Source organism: Meles meles, chromosome 6, assembly GCF_922984935.1.
Source record: "Meles meles chromosome 6, mMelMel3.1 paternal haplotype, whole genome shotgun sequence".
Classification (NCBI taxonomy): Eukaryota; Metazoa; Chordata; class Mammalia; order Carnivora; family Mustelidae; genus Meles; species Meles meles.
Window position 1 is genome coordinate 115,571,535 of NC_060071.1, and position 20,364 is coordinate 115,591,898.

General features: G+C 46.6%; 1 protein-coding gene across 4 annotated transcripts in view; it reads right to left on the reverse strand.

Annotated features, from left to right (window-relative positions):
- SPTB (spectrin beta, erythrocytic) overlaps nucleotides 1-20,364 on the reverse strand; it is a 118,749-nt gene that overhangs the window by 56,326 nt on the left and 42,059 nt on the right. For 2 of the 4 annotated variants that reach the window (XM_046007939.1, XM_046007936.1), the window contains exon 2: nucleotides 10,249-10,447. In XM_046007939.1, the coding sequence (XP_045863895.1) occupies nucleotides 10,249-10,396 (148 nt within the window). In that variant the 5' untranslated portion in view covers nucleotides 10,397-10,447. Of the gene's footprint in view, nucleotides 1-10,248; nucleotides 10,448-11,316; nucleotides 11,338-15,893; nucleotides 15,973-20,364 lie in introns of those variants that run through there. The other 2 variants (XM_046007937.1, XM_046007938.1) reach the window with 2 other exon arrangements.

Sequence of the window (20,364 nt, forward strand, 5' to 3'; positions counted from 1 at the left end):
TCACAAAGGGGCAATTCACTTGGGATATAAGGAACATATACAAATTAACGAGGAAAAGGACCAACAATCCAGTAGTGAAATGGACATACGTATGTAAGCAAAAAGTTAACAAAAAACTGTAAAATCTCTTAAATGTGCACAAGTTTGTCCAAGGTAGTCAAAGAAGTACGAATTAAAAGTATAAACATATACACAAAATTTAATAAATGGTCCTTAATTAGTGTGAGCACATTAATCATAAAAGACATTTTTGAGACAACGGGGAAAATTTGAATATTAAGGGAATATTAGATTATATTAGAGTTGATGTCAATTTTATTTAGTCTGCATTTTTGCCAGCACATAGCTTTAAGCTAGGGGTAAAGGGAAGTGTAGAGGTATTATGGTTAGGTGGGACATGTTCTTGTTCTTCAAAGGTACGTGTTACAGTGTTAGGGATAAAATGTTGTGACGATCTTCAATTTACTTTAAAAATACTTCAACCCCTGAAAGTGGAGATGCAATGTTGGGGGTTTGGGGGGTAGGAAAAGAATAAATGAAACAAGATGGGATTAGGAGGGAGACAAACCATAAGTGACTCTTTTTTTAGTATATGTGCTGCCGAAGCGAGCACACCATAAGTGACTCTTAATCTCACAAAACAAACTGAGAGTTTGGGGGGAGAGGGAGAGGGGGGTGGGGTTATGGACACTGCGGGGGGGTATGTGATATGGTGAGTGCTGTGAAGTGTGTAAACCTGGCGATTCACAGACCTGTACCCCTGGGGATATAAATACATTATATGTTTATAAAAAAAATTAAATAATTAAAAAAAAATCCTTCAACCCCCAAAAAGGACAAGCAAATATGGCGAAAAATGAACAGTTGTTAAGTCGAGGTGATGATTCATTATACTTTTAGCTCTACTTTTTTGTATGTCTGAAATTTTTATACTAAAAGCAAAAAGTACAATGACATCAAGATACTGTTTCACTTATTGGGTGGGCACAGATCGAAAATTGTGATAAAATATGGTGTTTGGTTAAGGGCGTGGGAAAAGAAAACATTCATATGTTGCTAGAGAAAGTAACAGAGGCAATTTTGGCAAGACTTGGCAATTTTGGTCAGAATTACATATGCACATTTTTGGACCTAGTAATTCCACTTCTAGGAATACGTCCTACAGATAAACTCATATATTGGGAAATAATCTATATATAAGGTTATTCATTACATTTTTAAAAAGAGACAAATACTGGAATGTTCACTAATAAGGGATGGTTAAATTAAAATTGTATGTACATACAGTGGAATACTTAATTACTATTAAAAAAAGAGGTTGTTTATATATTAATAGAAATAAAACAATCTTCAATATATCTTGGGTTGGGGAAAAGCACATTATACAACAATGTATAGTAAAAAAAAAAAGCTGGGAAAATAATATAGACCATTTGGTAATACATACATAAAATATTCCTGGAAAGTTGCATGAGAAACTGATAGCATTGGTCCTGGGAAAAGAACTGGGTATCTGGAGGGACCGAGGTGGGAATAATACTCATTTCATGCATCTTTTGAGTGTTAACCATTGGATGTACCTATTATTTATTCAATATAGAAATACATTTTTTCCTTTCCTAAAGAAAATATAAACCTTTTTTTTTTTCCTCCTCCTCTCTCCAAGATAGCCCAGTTCCCTTGTGTGTCATTGCTCAGGACTTTTCACCAGACAAAAATCACAAGCATGTTCACCACCTGAGCCATAAGAGAGGTGGAAGGGAGAGAGGGAAAAGGTTTATGAGGTGAGGAACACTCCCTACACCCCCTGAGAACAGAGCTCAGGAGGGAGAGTTTCCCTCCGCTTCCCTGACCACCACAGAGCTACTCTCGGAGGTCTGGCCCTCTGACTATCCCCGAAGGTTGTTTCAAAGTGCAGCCCTCTCCCCTTGGGGTCAAGGTTCTTCCTCTGCTATGTTATACCTTCTCCAGGCTTCCTCTTGGCTCCTCCTTCAACTTCCCTCCTCCTTTGGCCCCAGCACACCTGCCGTCGACCCCACCCACTCCAGCATCTGGTTCACTTCCTGACATCATGGCACCTGGCAAGTTTGTTATCAGAAGTCCCAGGGGGGGCTATTTTAAAAATAAAAGTTTCTTACACACTGGCTGTTCTTAAGCCAAATGGTAAGGTTGAACTATTTTATTTCTAGGTCTATGCACATCTAGTCCTTCCTGCCACATATATATTTCCTAGTTCTTCCTGCCACCTATATAATTCCTTGCATGCGTGCTTCATCTCTCTCCCTCTTTTGTCTGTTACAAATCTGCTCTCAAGAGGAAATAGCAACCTAAATATTCAAAACAGGATTATATGATCATTTTGGTACTTATGAAGATATTAATAAGGTTGTAGAAGACCTTTCAGAGGCAAAAAAGGATATTAGAATACATTTTAAGGGAAAGTTCAGATTATAAAACTATATGAATAATATGACCCTGGTCTTATAATTTTTAATATCCATTTAAAAATGAAAGCTTCAGTTGGATGTTGTTATAGCTGAGTGGTAAGACTGTGGGTGACTTTGCTTTTTGCTTATCTATAGTTTCTAAAATTGCTGCAATGAACATGTATTCCTTTTATAATAAGAAACAACAGATGTCATGAAGAAAAATAGGATATAAAGCTCATAAACCCTGAGGAATAAATGACTGATGAAAAGTTACAAGGTTTTTGTTTTTGTTTTTTTTTGAGGAGACCTGCATTTTTACCAGTACCCAGCTCTAAGGTATGGGTAAAGCTTGGTGGTCAGAAAGACAAGAGGGAGAAGAGGCATCACGGTGGCCCATGGACCCCTAGCCTGGGCCTGAAGCCAATCATTTAACGTTGAGCACTTTGCAAGTTCACAGCTTCAGATTTTTCTTCTTCTCATACTAGGGAGCCGAGAGCTTTGGGAACCTGAGTGAGCGATACTTGTAACTCCCAGGAACTTGTGACAAACCTTGAAGATATAGACAGCAATGCTATAAAGCCTAGCATAGCGGCAGACCCTTAGGGACACATCATAAACCATGTTGATGACACAAATTCTACCCCATAGTTTAGTTTGGAGAGGAACTTTTCTTTCAGCCAACCAACTTTCAGCACACTAGTATTGCGAATGGCTAGAACAGGTGCGGTAGCCAGGTAGCCCTAAGGCCGCTGGGATGATTTTAACTCCTGGGATTTGGTCCTGGAGCTCCCTGCTGGGCAGCCTCGGGAATCTTTGGAGAGGTGTGGTGATAGCTCTGCCTGGCTTCCTTCAGAGTGGGAGGGGCCAGTGAGATCATCTGGATAAAGAGCGCAGAGACCACTCAGCAGCGTGGGAGCACCAAGCTCTGTCCTGCATGCAGGTGGTGGCTGCGAGGAGAGATGACACGGAGAACACAAGGCCACAGAGGTTGAGATGGTCTGGGACTCAGTTTCAGCCTAGCCTTTACTGAACTGAGAGAATTTCTGGAGAATCTACTGATTTGCTAAAAAGGATCGATTATTCTCTTTCCCTAAGCCAGGAACCAAAGCTCTATGGCTCGGGGTAGAGGCATATGGTCAGCGCTACTCTAACAGGTGACTTCTTCCCAGGCTGCCAAAGCTGGAAAGGCCTTGTGCATCGTCTAGGCTCAAGCCCCTTGTTTCTCAGGTGAGGAACAGAAAAGTGACTTGGCCAAGGTCACCTAATTCAGGAAAGCCCATGATAGCGCAAGAGGCCAGAAGAATGATAACGTGAGGATGGCTCACTTCTCCCTGTCCGTGGTGCCCAAGCTGGCTCATGCTGCCGTCTTCTCCTTCCCAGACTTTTGCACAGCCTCCCCATAATGTGTTCCCCCCACTGAAGTCAGAGTGATATCCAAAAACCCAAATGTAACCATGCTTCCCTGTGAGAACCCTTTGATGGCAGAAGCAGCTCCATCCTTCTGGCCCTCTACTGAAGGCCTCAGTTCCTGTCCTGAGCACCTACAGCGCTCTCCGCTACAGGCTCCCATCCTTTGACCCTTTGACCCTGCAGCTTCTTTGCAAATAGCCTCCTCATTAAATCCCTCAGCCACCCTTCCTCAGTTTCCTGCCAGGACCCTGAAGATACCAACTGCCTAGAAGAGCCCTGTGATGTGGCTCCTGCCTGCCCCTCCCAGCTCCACCCCTCTTTCCCCCCATGCACTCACTCCAACAAGCCCCACTCCTCCTTGGATGAGTTAGGAGCTGTAGGTTATGTTAGAAACTCATAGTTCTCAGTAAATCTTCATGGAATTCATCATACTTTGTCATCATGCACATATGTCTACATGTACAGAGACACGTGTGATTATTTGATCCACTTCCTTCTCACTGGACTGTAAAATGAGATCTGGTTTCCAGAGTCTGAAGGCCGAAGGGTTTGGAGGCAAAATGCTTCTAGAGACTCAGCTGCTTCCAGCTTCCTTGTCACTCTCCCTCAGTGACACGATAAAAAAGGAAAAGGAACAATTGCTACAGATGCTTGGAAACAACTCTCCTGGTGTCTCTTTGGCCAAGCAACACGCAGGGGGTGCCCAGCTGGAGAAGAGGGAAATGGATGCCAGCTGCTTTGGAAGCCATAAGCACAGTCAAGGTCTGGTGTCACAGCCTGCCCTTGGGAATGAAGCGGACAGACCACAGGAATGTCCCGAAGATGGAGGGGCCTGTGCCCGCGGCTCACTCAGACTGCAAGGCACAGGGAGGGAAGAGTCTTATTTTAACCTCGGTGTATTAATATTTGAAAAGCATCTTCACAATGATAGATAGCAGTCACCCAGAAATGGGGACAGCTTTGGTTCTGCAAAGCATTCTCAGAGGAAGAACAGCTTTTCTGGAGAGGGGAGGGAGCCAGTGGGAGAGGGTGCTCCGTCTGGAGCACGGGAGACCACCCCGACTGCATTGCACACGGGGGCACACTGGCCTCTCACTGATTTGTCTGCAGGGGTCACCAGCAGGTTTATCTGAGCAGTGGCGTTTCCGGAAAGGAGGGGAAACTCACAATGGCTGACCTCCCTGAAAAAGCTGCTGAGCCAATTATTTTTTCTTCTGACAGTATACTAAAACGATTGCTGATGATTATACATATTTCTATGAATAGTATGTTTTCCCAAAATATAGTCTCTCCACAGAACTCCAACTCATGTTTTGAAAGCTGAGGGGAAAACATTTTTAAAAACCCCTCATTAATGACACCATCTGTGTTCTCACAGGTAGCTTAAGAGAGACATTCAGAACATTAACACCTGATGCCTTGGTCTCCGGCAGCTGCATGTGAACTTGTCAACTTAACAGGCTGCCAAGAAGCTGCAGAATCCTGTGCCTGTGCCCCACCCCCCTCCACACACACACTGTGGTGAAATCCTGCTCTCTGAAAGACATCATTCACCCTCTGGACACAAAGCCCTTCTCAGGCAACTGGGGCACCTCTGAGGCACCTGGGATCAGTGTCATCCTGGTGCACGTGAGGAAAGAGGCCCAGAGAAAGGGCAAGCATAACCTTTTGCTACCGAAGTCAGGAAGAAGCCCATACCACCCTCTCTCTGGAGTTTCCAGGGAGCCAACATGGGAGGGCAGGGAGTAGCAGGGTCGGAGGGCCACTGTTCTAAGGCTCTGGCGGAATATCTGTCAGTCACAGAACTTAAACTTGGGGCCTGGGCAAAGTGGGTCTGGAAGACATTCAAGGTTTAAAGTGGCAGCAACTCTGTGCTTCAGAGCACAGGGACACAGCCCGCTGTGCACCTGCTGCCTGTTGTTCTCTGAATTGTCCTCAACCAACCTCACCACGCGCGACCTCACCTCCTGTTTAGTAAGAAGGCTACAAAGACAAAATGCAGAAAGGAAAGGCATCTCTAGTGTGAAACACCACTTGGATTCTGATTTAAAGGCAAAACCAGAGTGGGCTACACCAATTTGTGCCCTTTGTTTGAGAAGGATGGCTCTGTGTTCCCTGGGCCACAGAAGAGGATTATGGGCATGTTGGACCCGCTCCTTCTCACAGATCTTCACCCGAGGGCCTGGACTGCTCTCGGCACTGCAACCTTCCAGATGCCTCTGTGCTCTGAGGAGCTGGAAATCCTGCAGTGGGTGGCACTTGGGATGCCCAGATACCAATCTGAGTGGGCAAGGCAGGGGAGGCTCATGCACAGGGTTTCTCTTTTGGGGGACATTTTTCTGTTGCATTCCTTCTCTCCCAACCCTGAGGCAGTGTTCTCACCCAAATCAGTGGGGCACCAGGACAGGTGCAAGGGGGCAGGCAGGCAGAAGCCGCCTCTGGGATGAGGAGAGAGCATAAAGGACGGGCTTTTCTGGCTGGTAAATTCCCTGCAGCCTGCAGTGCCTCATCCCTCATCCAGACAGCCACAAATGTTTACCGAATGGCTCCCAGGACGAAAAAGAGGAAGGACAGGAAATGAGGTGTAAGCAAAAATAACAGTGGCTCTAGGAGACACAGGAAGACTTTCCACTGAGATGTGAAGGCTGGACCCTCTTGGAGGAGGTAGAACTTGAGCTTTTCAACTGCACCCTTTCCCCTAAGCTTTCAAAAATTAGGAAGGTGAGAGACATAGTCATCAAAGCAGAGAACCACCCCTGTTCAGGAAGACGCCTCGGGGCTACCAAGCACTTAACCTCCTGAGGTGCTGTCAGCTTTCAGACGCTGATGTGGAGAGCTAACATCTGCCCAGGGACCTACTGGACAAATACTCCTGCTTGGAACCCCCACCCCCACCCTCCTGCGGCACTGCTGAGGTCAAATCCATCCCTGTCCAGGAGCCTTCTGCAGCATTTTCTTGCCCACCTCCCCCTTCACTTTAGTCAGGCTTATCCACAGTGTGGAATCCAGTGATTCATTTGGACAGAGATCAGGTGTTTGTATACCAATGTGGCAGTTTCTACACAGAATAACCAGATGGTTTGTTTATTTCAGTCCAGGGAGGGAGAGTTGGGAATGGTCTGAAAGGCAGAATAGAGAGTATTTCCTTTGCAACTGAGAGGAAGGTGACTTAAGAGGCAGAAAAAAATGGAGTCCACTTAACCAACTGCAAGTTTGCTAACCACAGGCAACTAAGTGGAGAAGGACCCAGAGAATCTGCCACATGAGAAAGAGCATCTAATAAGCCTCATCGTCCTTTGGTTTCTTGGGCCTTCTGGGTCACCTGGCTGATGGCAGAGACATGGCTGGGATCCTGGCTGAGCAATCTTAAAGAGAAAGATCTACAAAGCATGGGGCCTCGTCCCTGTGGGCACTGGGTCTCTGGGGACTGAGCCAAGAGCTCCAAGCACAAGCATTTGCCAAATTTCCCTGGTCCCTGGCTCCTTTTTCAAACCCAGGCTAAGACAAAGGAGGGTGGGGTTAAAAAGGAACAAACTGGCCTAGGAACAGGCCAAGATAACAGGGACGGTGACTGAGCTAATGATCCTGAATATCTGAAGTTAAGAGAAAGGACAGTTAGTATCCTAACATTTTTCTAGTATTTTATTACTAATAAAAGACTTTCATAAGTTTTATCTTACTTGACCTTCACACCACCTGTGGGAAAGTACTACCATCCGCATTTTATGAAACAGGAAAATGATTCAAGCACCATGGCAGTAGCATTAGCGGTGGAACCTGGGTCCTGTGACATTTTCCTCCTCACCTCAAGACCTTCAATTTCAGAGAGAAAAGGCTAGACCCATCTTTCCAACCTTGCCACATATACCTACAAAGCAGATGACCGCCATCTTGTAAGAAACACAGGACCAAACACCTTCCTTGCCAGAATGCTCTTAGGTGTGGGGGAGTGGCTGGAATGAGAGGAACCAGAGGCATTTCTGATTCCTCAGTCTCTGTGGAAACACTGATCCCCGCCTAGGCTGCCAAGGCAGCCCCAAAGATAATACTTTAGAGAAAAGAGTCAAGAAACTGGTGGAGCCTGACAGCCCTTTGCTGTGCTCTGCCTACCCACCAGAACAGGTCCATCTCACCTCTCTACTTTGAACCTTCACAAAGCTTTGGCTTCTCCCACAGGTCAGTCAGAGTGGACTGTCAGGAAAGTCAGTAGACTTAGGTTTGTTTTTAAAAATAGACCCCAAACTCCCAAACTGCCGTGGTTACCTGTTGGCCAGATGTTTTAAATCACGTCCAGGCGTGTAATTCTGCACTTTGCGGTCCCCCACCCAGGGGGCAGTGGGGGTGGGGGGTGCATACAGAGTCTCAGTAGATGAGCTGCAAGCTCTTAGTGAGACCCAGGTAAGGCAGATGGAGGCTCTTTCCCCATCAACTTGATCAACTTAATTCCACCAGTTTCCCAACTTGCTTATTAGACCTGGCTGCCACTCACACTGTCCAAATGGATGAAGCTATGTCATGCCTGTGTGTCACCCTTCACTTCTGAGGGTCTTCTCCACACACGAGTCCCTGATTCTCCCTGCGCCTCCTCCTTTGCTCTCTCATTGCCATTTAATTATGTGACTTTCCTATGGTTCTACTCTAATTCAACTTAAGCTAATTAATTATGAACATTGTTCATTTTCCCTAATAGATCATAAACTCCTTAGAGACAGATACCATGTTGAATTCATCTCTGTGATTTCTTCTCCATTTTCATGTCTGGTCAAGAGTTTTAGCTTTACACAGAGTAGGAGTACAATAAATCACAGTTAAATGGAATTTACTTTGGTTTCTTTAAAAAACAGGGTGTCTGTGAAACATATCAAAGGATCCCTGCACAAAAGACAGTTCTACTCCTCTTACTGTCCTTTGACAAGACTTATGGAATCCCACTCCCCCTCTATCACCAGGGTCACTGCAGTCAGGCTCAGCAGGCTCTGAGACATAAAGAAGGTAAAACCAGAATGACAAAGACAAGGGTTCCTAGTTTGCTTATTTAAAGAGGTTAAGATTACATAAGCAAAGCAAGGGACTGGTGCTGTTATCTGTCCTCAAGGGAAATCAAGGAAGGACTTTTTAAGGTAGAGAATGGGGAGGGGGGGATGAAGGAAGAAGAAAGGGAGTTTCCTACAAAGAACAAGGGCACAAGAGCTGATGGCTGAGACCTGCATGGATTCTCCATCATGACAAGGGAATGAGACACCCCATTTCTTCTACAGAATGGGAAACCCAGACACTCCCAAGGTGAAAGGCCATTATGGTCCCAGAGGGGCCTAGGGCCCTGCTCATTCCTCAGTGTCAGCTGGAGACTGAGGCTTCTGGGAGCACAGTGGAGGGAGAGAAGGGAGAAGAGTAGTACTAGGAAATTTGGAAAGGGCCACTGAGTGATGGAGCACTGGAAGGATCACTCTAGAAAGTGCTTATGGGAGAGGCTGGGTCTTTCTTACAAAGTGAAGATGGAGACAGCTGATGATGGGGCAACAAATCTGATTTGGGTTAACGGCTGGTGGAGCATTCCATGACTGATGGAATTCACCTCGCCCCCTTCTGCCCATCCACTACCCCACAGAACTCAAACTTTCTTTACTGGCCAAGGACTTAGCACCAGAGCATAGCTTCCCTGGGCAGGCTCCAGGGAGGCAATAGTCAAAGCGGTTGCTAGGAAAAAATCCCAAGAATCTCATCTCAGCCAGCAGGGTGGATGGAGGAGAAACCATTTCTGCTGGAGATTTAAGTGCGAGCTTGTGCACACTCTCTCTCTCTCTCTCTCTCTCTCTCTCTCTCTCTCTCTCTCACACACACACACACACACACACACACACAGAAATCTATTATGAACCTGCTAAGTAAAAATCTAATTCCAGTTTAAGGATAAGAGGTTTAGTCCAGAAAATCTGGCTTCCTGAGCCACTATGGGGAGGATGTTATCTGTTCTCAATTTCCTATCAAATCACTCTTTTCTTTCCGGACGACAGCGAGGATGGTAATAGTTTCTCTTTCCAGGACCAGGCAGGAGACTGAGTGCATCAGGAAGCCCCATGGACTGCCACCTGGCCGTCTAGCCCCTCAGACACTCCTTCACCCAGACTTTTTCTTCGTTGGGACTCTGGTCCCAGGTCATTCAGGACAGCGGAACAGGGCAGGGCCTACCTTTCACCTCTTCCCACCTGGGATGAAGTGAGAGATGCCTGGGAGCAGAGGCTGCCTGAGCCTGTGCTCCCTCCCAACAGGGCTAGGTCTCTCTGAGCCACATAACTGTATCTCCATCACATCCCTGCCAGGGCTCATGCCCGTTCACATAGAGGAATGTGAGACTGAACCTGGGGACTATGAGACCGGCTCCTCTAACCCCCACAGCCCCAAATGGTACCTGCCAAGGCCTTGATCCGGGACCTCTCAAAGAGCCTGGCTGAGCTGTTGTCATTATCCAGCTCATCGTCCGGGGCAGCCCAGCGGGCATTGATCCGGCTGTACGGTGGCTGGTTGCCCACGTTTTCAAACTCCGTGGCCGATGTCATGTCAGCAGGCTCTCAGCAGTTTCGCCTGCCTCAGTCTTCATGGAAGGGTCCCTAGGGGGGACAGCAACACAGTCAGAGGGTTAACTCCCCTCCCTTGGACTTTTTCTCAGGGTAAACTTCTTTGGAGCATCCAACAGGGATAGGTCCTGGAGGGAGCGGCACACCATGCCAGCAGCCGGGCCATGCTTCCCCCCCGGGTCTCTGGGTTATAGAATATTGCAGCGGCAGCAGCGGCACCCACAGGAACGGCGACTGTGGCAGCAGGGATGGAGAGCTGCATGCAGAAAGGGTCAGGACGACCAGCAGGTGGAGACGTCAGTCGCAGCAAGACGGCTTCCTCCAAACCTGCGGCCACCACAGCTGCAGGAGCGGGGGAGAGGGGAGGCTCTCTGGGAGCCAGGGGGCTGGGCAGGGTGGGGGATGGTGTGGAGGGCTGGGGGGCGGGGCTGGGCAGAAGAGAAGCTCTACCCTTTGGACTGGGGCCAGGACCAAACCTGGAGGGGAGATGGGGACAGGAAGGAGAGGTGAGAAGGTGGAAGTTGGCTGAGTCCCGCTCAAATGTGCATCAGTGGGGAGAGAGACCAAATGTGAGATGCCACGGATGCCACGAGTCCTGGCAGCTGCTGGAGAAAGTGGACTTTTCTCAGAGGCTGCCCAAGATCCCTCCCAGTGCTTTCCCAGCAGCAAATAGTTAGAAAGCTGAGCTCTTGGTTTTGTCTTCTCTGAAATGCAACCAGGTATGTGGACAAGGACTTCTGCTGAATTCCAAATCAGACCAAGGAGCCCAGATGACTTGCTGTCCCATCAGGCTCATCAGTGTGATGTGGGGGTGGTGGTGAGGGGATCTCATGGATGGTGGAGCCATGTGTGTTCACCCATGCAATGCACGTGGGCAGCAGGAGCTCTGGGTTCTCACTCACCTGTCATTTATCATGTTTGCTCATTCATCTGTGATTAATTCACATATGTACCAAGGCCCAACCAGAGGGCAGGCACTGTGCTAGGCAGTCAGGAGCAAGACCGGAAGTGCCCTGTCCTCATGGAGTTTACACTCTGGCAGCAAGATGCCCAATTAAACAAGCAACTCCAGTAAGGTATGACGTGTGCCACCACTGGGAAAGAACAAGGAATGGTAGACAACTCATGTCACGTCAGGGGGAGGGAAGTCTAAGCTGGTTCCTAAAGGGAGCTTAGAGGCATTCTGTGAGGGGATAAATGGAAAGGGACAGGTCTAAACAAAGGGGATAAAGAGGAGGTACAGAGTTCTGAAAGTGAGGAAGAAAACACGGCAACATTTCAGAACCTGATGCTGTTACTAGAGGGTGAGGGCAAGGTCAGGGAGAAAAGGGGGACAGGAGCTAGAGGTACAGGGCTAGGTCCTAAATGTCCTGGGCCTTTGGAAAATGACAAGCTTTCCTTCAGCCTTAATTTCCTCACCAATACCTGCCTTTCAGGCAACTCCCCAGGGAGCTAAAGGGATTCAGGAGATCAAGTCTCTAAGACCCAATATGGAGCCCAGAGAACAAAAGGGGTGGAGATGGAGAGGCCATGAGGCAGGAAAATGCCAAGTGTGAACAACCAGTGAGCTGTGAGGTATACCACGCCCTCCATGAATGTGTGCACACACATACCACACTCCCACACTCATACACACACACTCCAACACACACACGTGCACGGACACCCACACATGGGCACACACATCTAGCACACACTCACACCCCCAAACAGGAGTACATTGGAAGAAATGACACAAGCTCACCAATCCAAGTGTAAATGCAGTGCTGCTGCCCTTATTTTTCCACCACAGAATCACTGCAGACTCCTTTTCCCCGGGCTGATTAATCAATCCCACCACATCCCTTTGAGGTAAGACAGGAGCCAGAATTATCCATCTTAATTGCACAAGGAAGAAAACCAAGGCCTCACACTGGATGAGGCCTTCCCAAGGTCATCTAGGGAATTATTGCTACAGCTAGGGCTAAAGCCGAAGCCATAGCCCATTTATCCCCTTCTACTCGACAGCTTTTAGGGAAGCAGATTAGATTTAGGCGGGAGAACACGGCACATGGGGACAGAGGGCATTCCTCCGCTTTCAGGACCAGGCAAGGGTGTTTGTTTCTCAACAAAGGGGAGGTGTAAGGTGGGGAAGCCAGTCCTCATCCCACAATCCCCCACAATACCAGGCCTGTGCCCAAGAACACCCTCATCACTTAGAGCCCGTTGTCTTCCATAAATGGACACGGGACTTCCAGGGCTGAGATTTCTCACTGAACTGGTTGGGCAAAGAGCTGGGAACCACTCCCTCCTCCCCATGCTCCCCCCAGCTTCCCTGAAGGGGAGGCTACTGCTGGCTCCCAGCTCTGCACAGGAAGACTGACAGGCTGACCACCTCCCACTGGGCCGCAAGCCTGTCCAGTAGCCCCCGAGAAGGGCCGAGCTGCCAGACGCAGGAGGTGAGGTAAGATCAGATCCTGCTTGCAGGAGGTAACTGGACCCTGGCTCTCCTTCTTGTCTTGGGTTATTTTTAAGAGCGGCTGAGAGAGGCCCAGGCCACGGGCTGGTGGGAGGGTGGGGGATGAAATTACCTTTGCCACGGCTCCGTAAATAAGTCTGCCCCAGAAAGATGAGCCTGAGCAGGCACACCAGCAGGCCCAGCATTCGAGACAAGATTGATGGCCCCAGGTGCAGAAGAGCAGCCACTAGACAGCAATTCATCCTGCTTAAAGACGCCATGCCTCCTGCCGCTGTGGCTCAGAGAAGGCAGCGGCCAGGCAGCAGCTTGGTCCAGAACATAACACAACACAAGTGTATGTCCAAATAACCAAGTCTAGGGTTTTAGGGGGTTTGGTTTGGTTTTTAGAACGTCGGGTCCCTGAAGACAACCACCAAAGCAAGAAGACTCAGAAACTCAAGGGAATTCCTCTTTCTCCTGCCTCATAACTGTGCCCACCCCAGGGGCCTGCCCAAACCGCATTCTGTCAGAGCTAAGGAAGGGGGCGGGGTGTGCTCAGTGGGTCAGCAAGGAGAGAATCTTGGAGAATCAGGTGTGAGAGACAGAAGAAAAGAACATCTGAAATCAGGAGAGCTACATATGGTTATTCCAGGAAAACAAAAACAAAGGCAAAAACAATACCTACAACCAAGCTTGACCCAGGGCTTTCCCAGCATCACCCATGTCAATTTTCATTACTGTCGTGATATCCCTTTGAAGGCCTGACAATAAAGAAACCAACATGACTGAAAAGAGCAGTGTATGGTGGGGGCTCATGGTGGAGACACCTAACCAAACGGGAGTCATGGAAGTGATACTTAAGTTCTTATCTGAGGGGAACCTGGAACTCAGGTAATCTAGTCACATTTTTAATGATATAAGTCATCTATGCATCTAGAATGGTCTTTCATAAGTATGGAAGACAGCAAGTACGTGACTAACATTTGACCTTAACCTGCACCTCACTCCCCTGCCAGCAAGCCCAGGAGAAAGGGCATAAGAAGAAGTTCTTTGTCCTCTCACTACCCACCCCCCAGCAATGCACCTCAAGCTCCTAAGAAGTCCTTCTCCCAACCCATGCTTCCCCAGACCCATCTGCTCCAGTTTCTGTCACCAGGCAGGGACTTCAGGTCCACATGACACACTTATCAGAACACAGGTGGCTCCTCTCTCACCTGTGTGACTCTGGGCCCAGCAAAGACCTCCTTCCCTGTCTATCTACCTGCCTATTGCAATGGGACAGGCCAGAGGCTTACCCTCACCTGCCGAGCTTCTGCCACTGCCTAAAGCCCAGTTATATTTTGATCAGGAAGGGTTCCTAGAAGACTGGCCCACAGCTCAGGGCAGAAAAGCTCATCTGATTGGACAGGGCACTCACAGAAAGAGCGCCTACTTGGTAAGTGGATTTCACAGCTTCACTGCCGAAACCCTTAGCTCCACCCTTCACAGTGCGCCCAGGACCTCATCTGCTTCTGAGATCAGGTGTGAGGCCTCGGAATCTCAACCTCATGTGCTATGCCCAGTTGAGGCACCCGGGAACCCAGGAAGTGGTGGCAGAGGTGGCGGCTTCTCTCCCACCTGCAGGGGGCTGCTGGCGCCCAGCTCGCACTCGCTCCAGCCCTCCCCCAGCACCAGGGGCAGAAGACGAGGGGTGCGCAGCTCTTTTCTTCCCCACCCTGCCTCCTCTTCCCTGGGTGGCATGGATGAGAAGCAGCAGAGCCCAAAGCTCTGCTTCAGGACTGGGACATGGGGGGAAATACAGGAGGAGGCTGCTGTTCCTCCGCAGGGTCACAGGTCACAGGCTGTTGCGATGCAGTCTTCCTTCAACAGAGAACTGAGACCCATCCTACCTTTAATTTTCTCTCTAGCTGTAAAGTTGGGCTCTTCCTCTGCTTTCTATTTTGTCCTGCCCCTTTCTGCTACCCCAAACCCGCTTTTAAAATATTTTGGTACTATGGCAACCCAGGTCAGGAGATTAAATCCTGAAGTTTCCCTGGTAACTTTTCTGCCAGTGCATTTACTAAAACAGAACACCCTCCTACTCCCTCTGGTAGTAATCTCACTGCATATTCACAGACACCTTAAAGAACAAATACATACTAAAATAGCACGTGAACCCAAGAGACGCCCAGCACAGAGTACACTAACTCTATCTCAAACCCTAACCTCCCGCCCACCCCCAAGCTCTAGTCTGGCACCTCCATCTGTCTACAGATATCACCACCTAGAAGTCACAGCTCCATCTCAATATGGCTAAGCCTGAGCACATAGCTCCCAGGACAGAACAGAGCAGTTTGAGGACCATGAGGTGACAGTGAGGCCCAGTGAGATAAACATGCCACCTGTGGGTGACCCTTCCAGCAGATGGACTTCAGCAGCAGCACCTGGACCATGCTGCTCCCCCTCCCCAGGGCACACTGCTTTTCCTACACTCTGCAGTTCCCATTCCGAGTGGCCCTGGCTGCCAGTCCGTGAGCCGCAGAGTACAGTTAAGCATTCCTCAAGTGTCAAGATTCCTATCCATGGCGGCCACCATCAAGGATCCTGATGCATTTATGAATCCCTGGCCATTCTAGCCCACTGCTTCCCCAGACCCTTCTGCTCCAGTTTCTGTCACCAGGCAGGGACTTCAGATCCACATGTCACAACTTGTCCACTGTTATCATGGAAAAATCTCCTAGTAAGAACTGGCTCCAGTTAAGCTGCAGCTGCTGGAACGGGAGTGGGGATCTAGTGGGATCATGACCCCAGCAGTTCTTCTAGATATTTGGTTGGGGAACAGGTGCAGCTCAGCATTGATATAGGGAGGAATTGCCACCTCAGCCCTCAATAGCATCTATCAGCACCTCACGTCCTACACAGAGGCAAATGTCCACTGGGAATGGTTAAAGGAGATAGGAGAGATGATACTCTCAAAATACATTGTTTTCAAAGACTATCTTCCATTGGGATTCTTGGGCTCAATATCTACATTTATGGAAAGCAATTACAACACAGTCCTACCTCTTATCTTTCTCAATTCACTTCCTTTCAGGATAGCCACTGGTCTCTCTCCACAGAGAGGAAGAAACCTCTCTCCGCACCCCTGCAGAATAAGTAATATTCTATGGTAGTCGAATTACACTTTGAATGCCCAATTTCTCTCCTTCTATGAAGACTTTTCTAGAATACCCACAGTGACCTCTCTCTTCTCCGATGAAAATTGTTGGAGAGGTAGTAAGGTCTCAGTGTTGGAGATGGTTAAGAATAAGTTGAAATAATTGATTTGAAATAATTATTGAGGTATTTCTAGTGAAGTAATTGATTCAGAAAAATATAAAAAAATAAAATAATTAGTTTAATGGAGAACTACGAAATGGAATCAAGTTCCCAACACTTGAATTCACTGATAAATCTTAGTATCACTAACAATAGATACTGGCTGTCTCCTGATATGATGCAGTATGAAGGATAACACAACGAATGACATTCTTGCCAAAAAGGTTGGACCTCAATCTGATCAATCTTTAGAGTTAAGTTCTCCTTAAAGGAATACGGGAGACCAAAAGACAAGCTAAAAGACAATGTGAGAAATTAAGAGACAGACCCACAAGTTGGGACATTCTTCAGACAACTGACACTATTTCTTCAACAAGTCAATGGTTTTAAAAAAATAAACAAAAAAGGAGGTGAAGAGTAGGGACTGTTGTAAATCAAAAGAGACTGAGGAGATGTAATAACCAATGTTATGAGGACCTTGTTTGGATCTTGAATCAAACGACTGTCAAAACACATTTTTGAGACAACCAGGGATGTCTGAATTATAGCCTCAATATTGGATAACTGGAAATTACAGTCAATTATGTTAGGATGTGTTAATGGCATTATGGTTCTAAGAAAATAAACTTTTAAAAAAGATTTTATTTATATGACAGAGAGAGAGAGAGAGCAGGAGAGCACATGCAGGGAGAAGAGCAGGGGGAGAGAGAGAACCAGACCCCTGCTGAGCAGGGAGCCTGATGTGGAACTCTATCCCAGGACCCTGGGATCAGGACCTGAGCTAAAGGCAGTTGCTTAACCAGTTGAGCCACCCAGGTGCCCTAGAAAATAAACCTTTTTTAGAGATGCTGAAGAATGTAGTGTGGAAGGGGGGGCAGACAGGACAGATCATCTGGGATTTGCCTAAATACGCTACAATAAAGTGGGAAGCAGATGAGGTAGAAAACCCCTAATAACTGTTGACTTGGGATGATCTACACATGTGGGGGTTCATTCTACACATGTGGGGATTCATTCTACTTTGGATATAGGCCCAAAAATCTGCACAATAAAAATGTTCACTTACCATTAAACTTAAATTTTATCAATTTTATATTTACATATTTATATATTTTATTATAAAAAAGTCATATACCCTAGGTACAACTGGAACTTAGAATACAAGTCAACCCCTTATCATGGCCATAATGCCTAGCATGGTTTGACTTTTGCCTTCCTCTCTAAGCGCATCTCTCCATACTCACTACCTGCAACCCACAAGCCTTTCAGTTGTTCCAACTTGCCATTTCTCTGCATGCTGTGCCCTTTGCTTGTGTCACTTTCTGGAGTATCTCTGCATGTCTGGTCCTTTAGGTTTCCTCTTATTTTTTAAAAAATTTTATTTATTTATTTACTTCACACACACACACACACACACACACAGAGCACAAACAGTCAGAGTGGCAGGCAGAGGGAGAGGGAGAAACAGACTTTTCACTGAGCAGACAGCCCAACAGATTCCCCGTCCCAGTCAGTCCCACATCCACCCAAGTCTCATGGTTATTTTCAGGTGAGGCCAGATCCTCACTGTCTTGCCTTCTGTCCATCCAGCCAAGCTTGGGAGGAAGATGAATCTTAAGCTTTTTTTCCCTTTCATTTTCATTTTAACATGCTCAAATCTTCCCTATCTTAAATAAAACTCCTTGCCCTATTTTCTCTCCCCTCTGTCAGAGCCAAACTTCGTGACTAATTGACATATGAACAGGTGACTTACAAGAGGAAATACAAAAGAATAAAAGCCTGTGAAGAGATACTCAAGGTTATTAGTTACCCAAGAAATGCAGTTTGAAGCAAAAAGGAGATCCTATAGGCAGACATTATAAGCTGGATAATGTGAGGTATAGGTGGGGATGCGCAGAGCAGGAAGCTTGAGTGAACTGGCCTAGCCATTCCAGAGGGCAGTCTGCCAGTTCTCAGGCAGGTTACATATCTGTAACTCTGTTTCTGGGCCTAGAGACCAAAGAAACTCTCATGCAGGTCTGAAAGGGGTCATATGCCCAAAATTGATTATGGGGGTGGTGGGCAGGTGGAGATAACCCGTGTGTCTGTTACAGGGGGGTAAATGGTAAAATGTGGTGAATGTACAATGGAGGACACATAGCAGCACTAGAACACGGTGCAGGATAAAATAAATAACAGAATGAGATCTATAACACACCACTGAATAATTTTAAAATACCTGCATATAAAACAATATACATGAGCACATTATAAACAAGAGAAAAAACACTTAAGCACATGAAAATGGCCACTTCTAGGTTGGAATGCAGGGAATGGAGAAGGAAAATGAAAACAAAACACCAAACAAACAAACAAATAAAAAAACCCAGTCTGGTTAAAAAATGGGCAGAGGGCCTGGTTAGACATTTTCCCACATAAAACATAGACACATGACACATGAAAAGGTGCTCAACCTCACTCAGGATTAGGGAAATGCAAGTCAAACCCATAATGAGATACCACCTCACACTTTTTAGAATGCTGAAATCAAGAAGATAAGAAATAAGTACTGGGGAGGATGTGGAGAAAAAGGAACCTTGTGCACTGTTAGGAATGTAAATTGGTACAGCCACTGTAGATAACAGTATGGAGGTTCCTCAAAAAATTAAAAACAGAAGTATCATATGATCTAACAATTCCACTATTGGGTATTTACCCAGAGAAAACAAAAACACTAACTCGCAAAGATAATATGCATCTCTATGTTTACTGCAGTATTTACAATAGACAAGACATGGAAGCAAACTAAGTGTCCATCAACAGGCAAATGGATCTCTCTGTCTCTCTCTCTCTCTCTCACACACACACGCGCACACACGCATGCACACACACAGATGAATATTACACAGCCATTAAAAAGCACGAAATTATGCCATTTGCAACAGCATGGATGGACCCAGAGGGTATTACACTGAGATAAGTCAGACTGAGAAAGACAAATAACATATGATTCAATTCATAAATGGAATCTAAAAAAATAAACAAACAAAAAGCAGAATCAGAACTATAAATACAGAGAACAAACTGATGGTTGCCAAAGGAGAGAGAAGTGGGGGCTTGGGCAAGCTGGGTGAAGTGCAGGGGGAGGTAGGCCTCCAGTTATGGAATGAGTAGGTCACAGGAATGAAGAACAGAGCATGGGGAATGCAGTCAGTGATCTTGTGACAGCACTGTAATGAGCCAGATGGTGGCTATACTTGAGGTGAACATAGCATAATGTATAAACTTGTCAAGTCACTGTTGTGCACCCAAAGCTAATATAACATTGTGTGTCAACTACACTTAAATTAAAAAAAGACTTGTTAAAAATAAAAGAAAGAAAAGAAAATCAATCAACCACCAACCAACCAGGAGAGGGACCTTGCCTAGAAACTGAGTTATATGATGACCTCTGCTCCTAATGTAGAAATAGATATATTATATTTACATTTAAGAGAGCTTCCTCATCCCATACAAAACTCACTCTTCAATTCACTGAAATCTGGTTTCCCCAATCACTTCATGAAATTATTCTCTCCAAAGGTCACTGAAACCTCCCTTCCTTGTTGATTAAAATCACAGATGCTTTTCAGGTCTTACCTTGACTTCTCAGCAGCATTAAGCTCTGTGGACCATTCAAAAATTTCCTGAAGTTACATCCTTTGTCTTCCAGGACATGCTCCTTGTTCTCTCTCAACTTTCTGGTCCTTCTTCCTTGGCCTCCTCTGTGGGGCTTTCTTCCTCTACCTGTCCCTTGAATGGTGATGTTTCCCAGGGTTCTACCTTGGGCCCCCTTCCCCTTCTTCCTCTGTCTATGCACTCTTCTAGGCTATCTCCTTCACACTCATGACCTGAATTACCATCTCAAACTACTGGCTTCTGAATCTATCTCTTCAACTTCCATCCATCACATCCAACTGCCTTCAGAACATCCACGTGGAAGACCCACAGGCCTCTCACACTCAACATGATCCTTAATTGACCCTATGACCATCCCTGTTCCAGTTTTTCCTGTCATATTCTTTGTCCAACAATATCCCAATGATCCAGACCAAAAGCTGGGGTCATATTCTACCCTTCTCTTTCTTTTCCAGTATCTCACCTACTCAGTTCCCTCAGTATCTCTCAAATCTCTATTCTTTGTCTCTACCTTTCCACACTTCTGGTCACCACCATCTCAAGTCTAATTGTTTCCCGC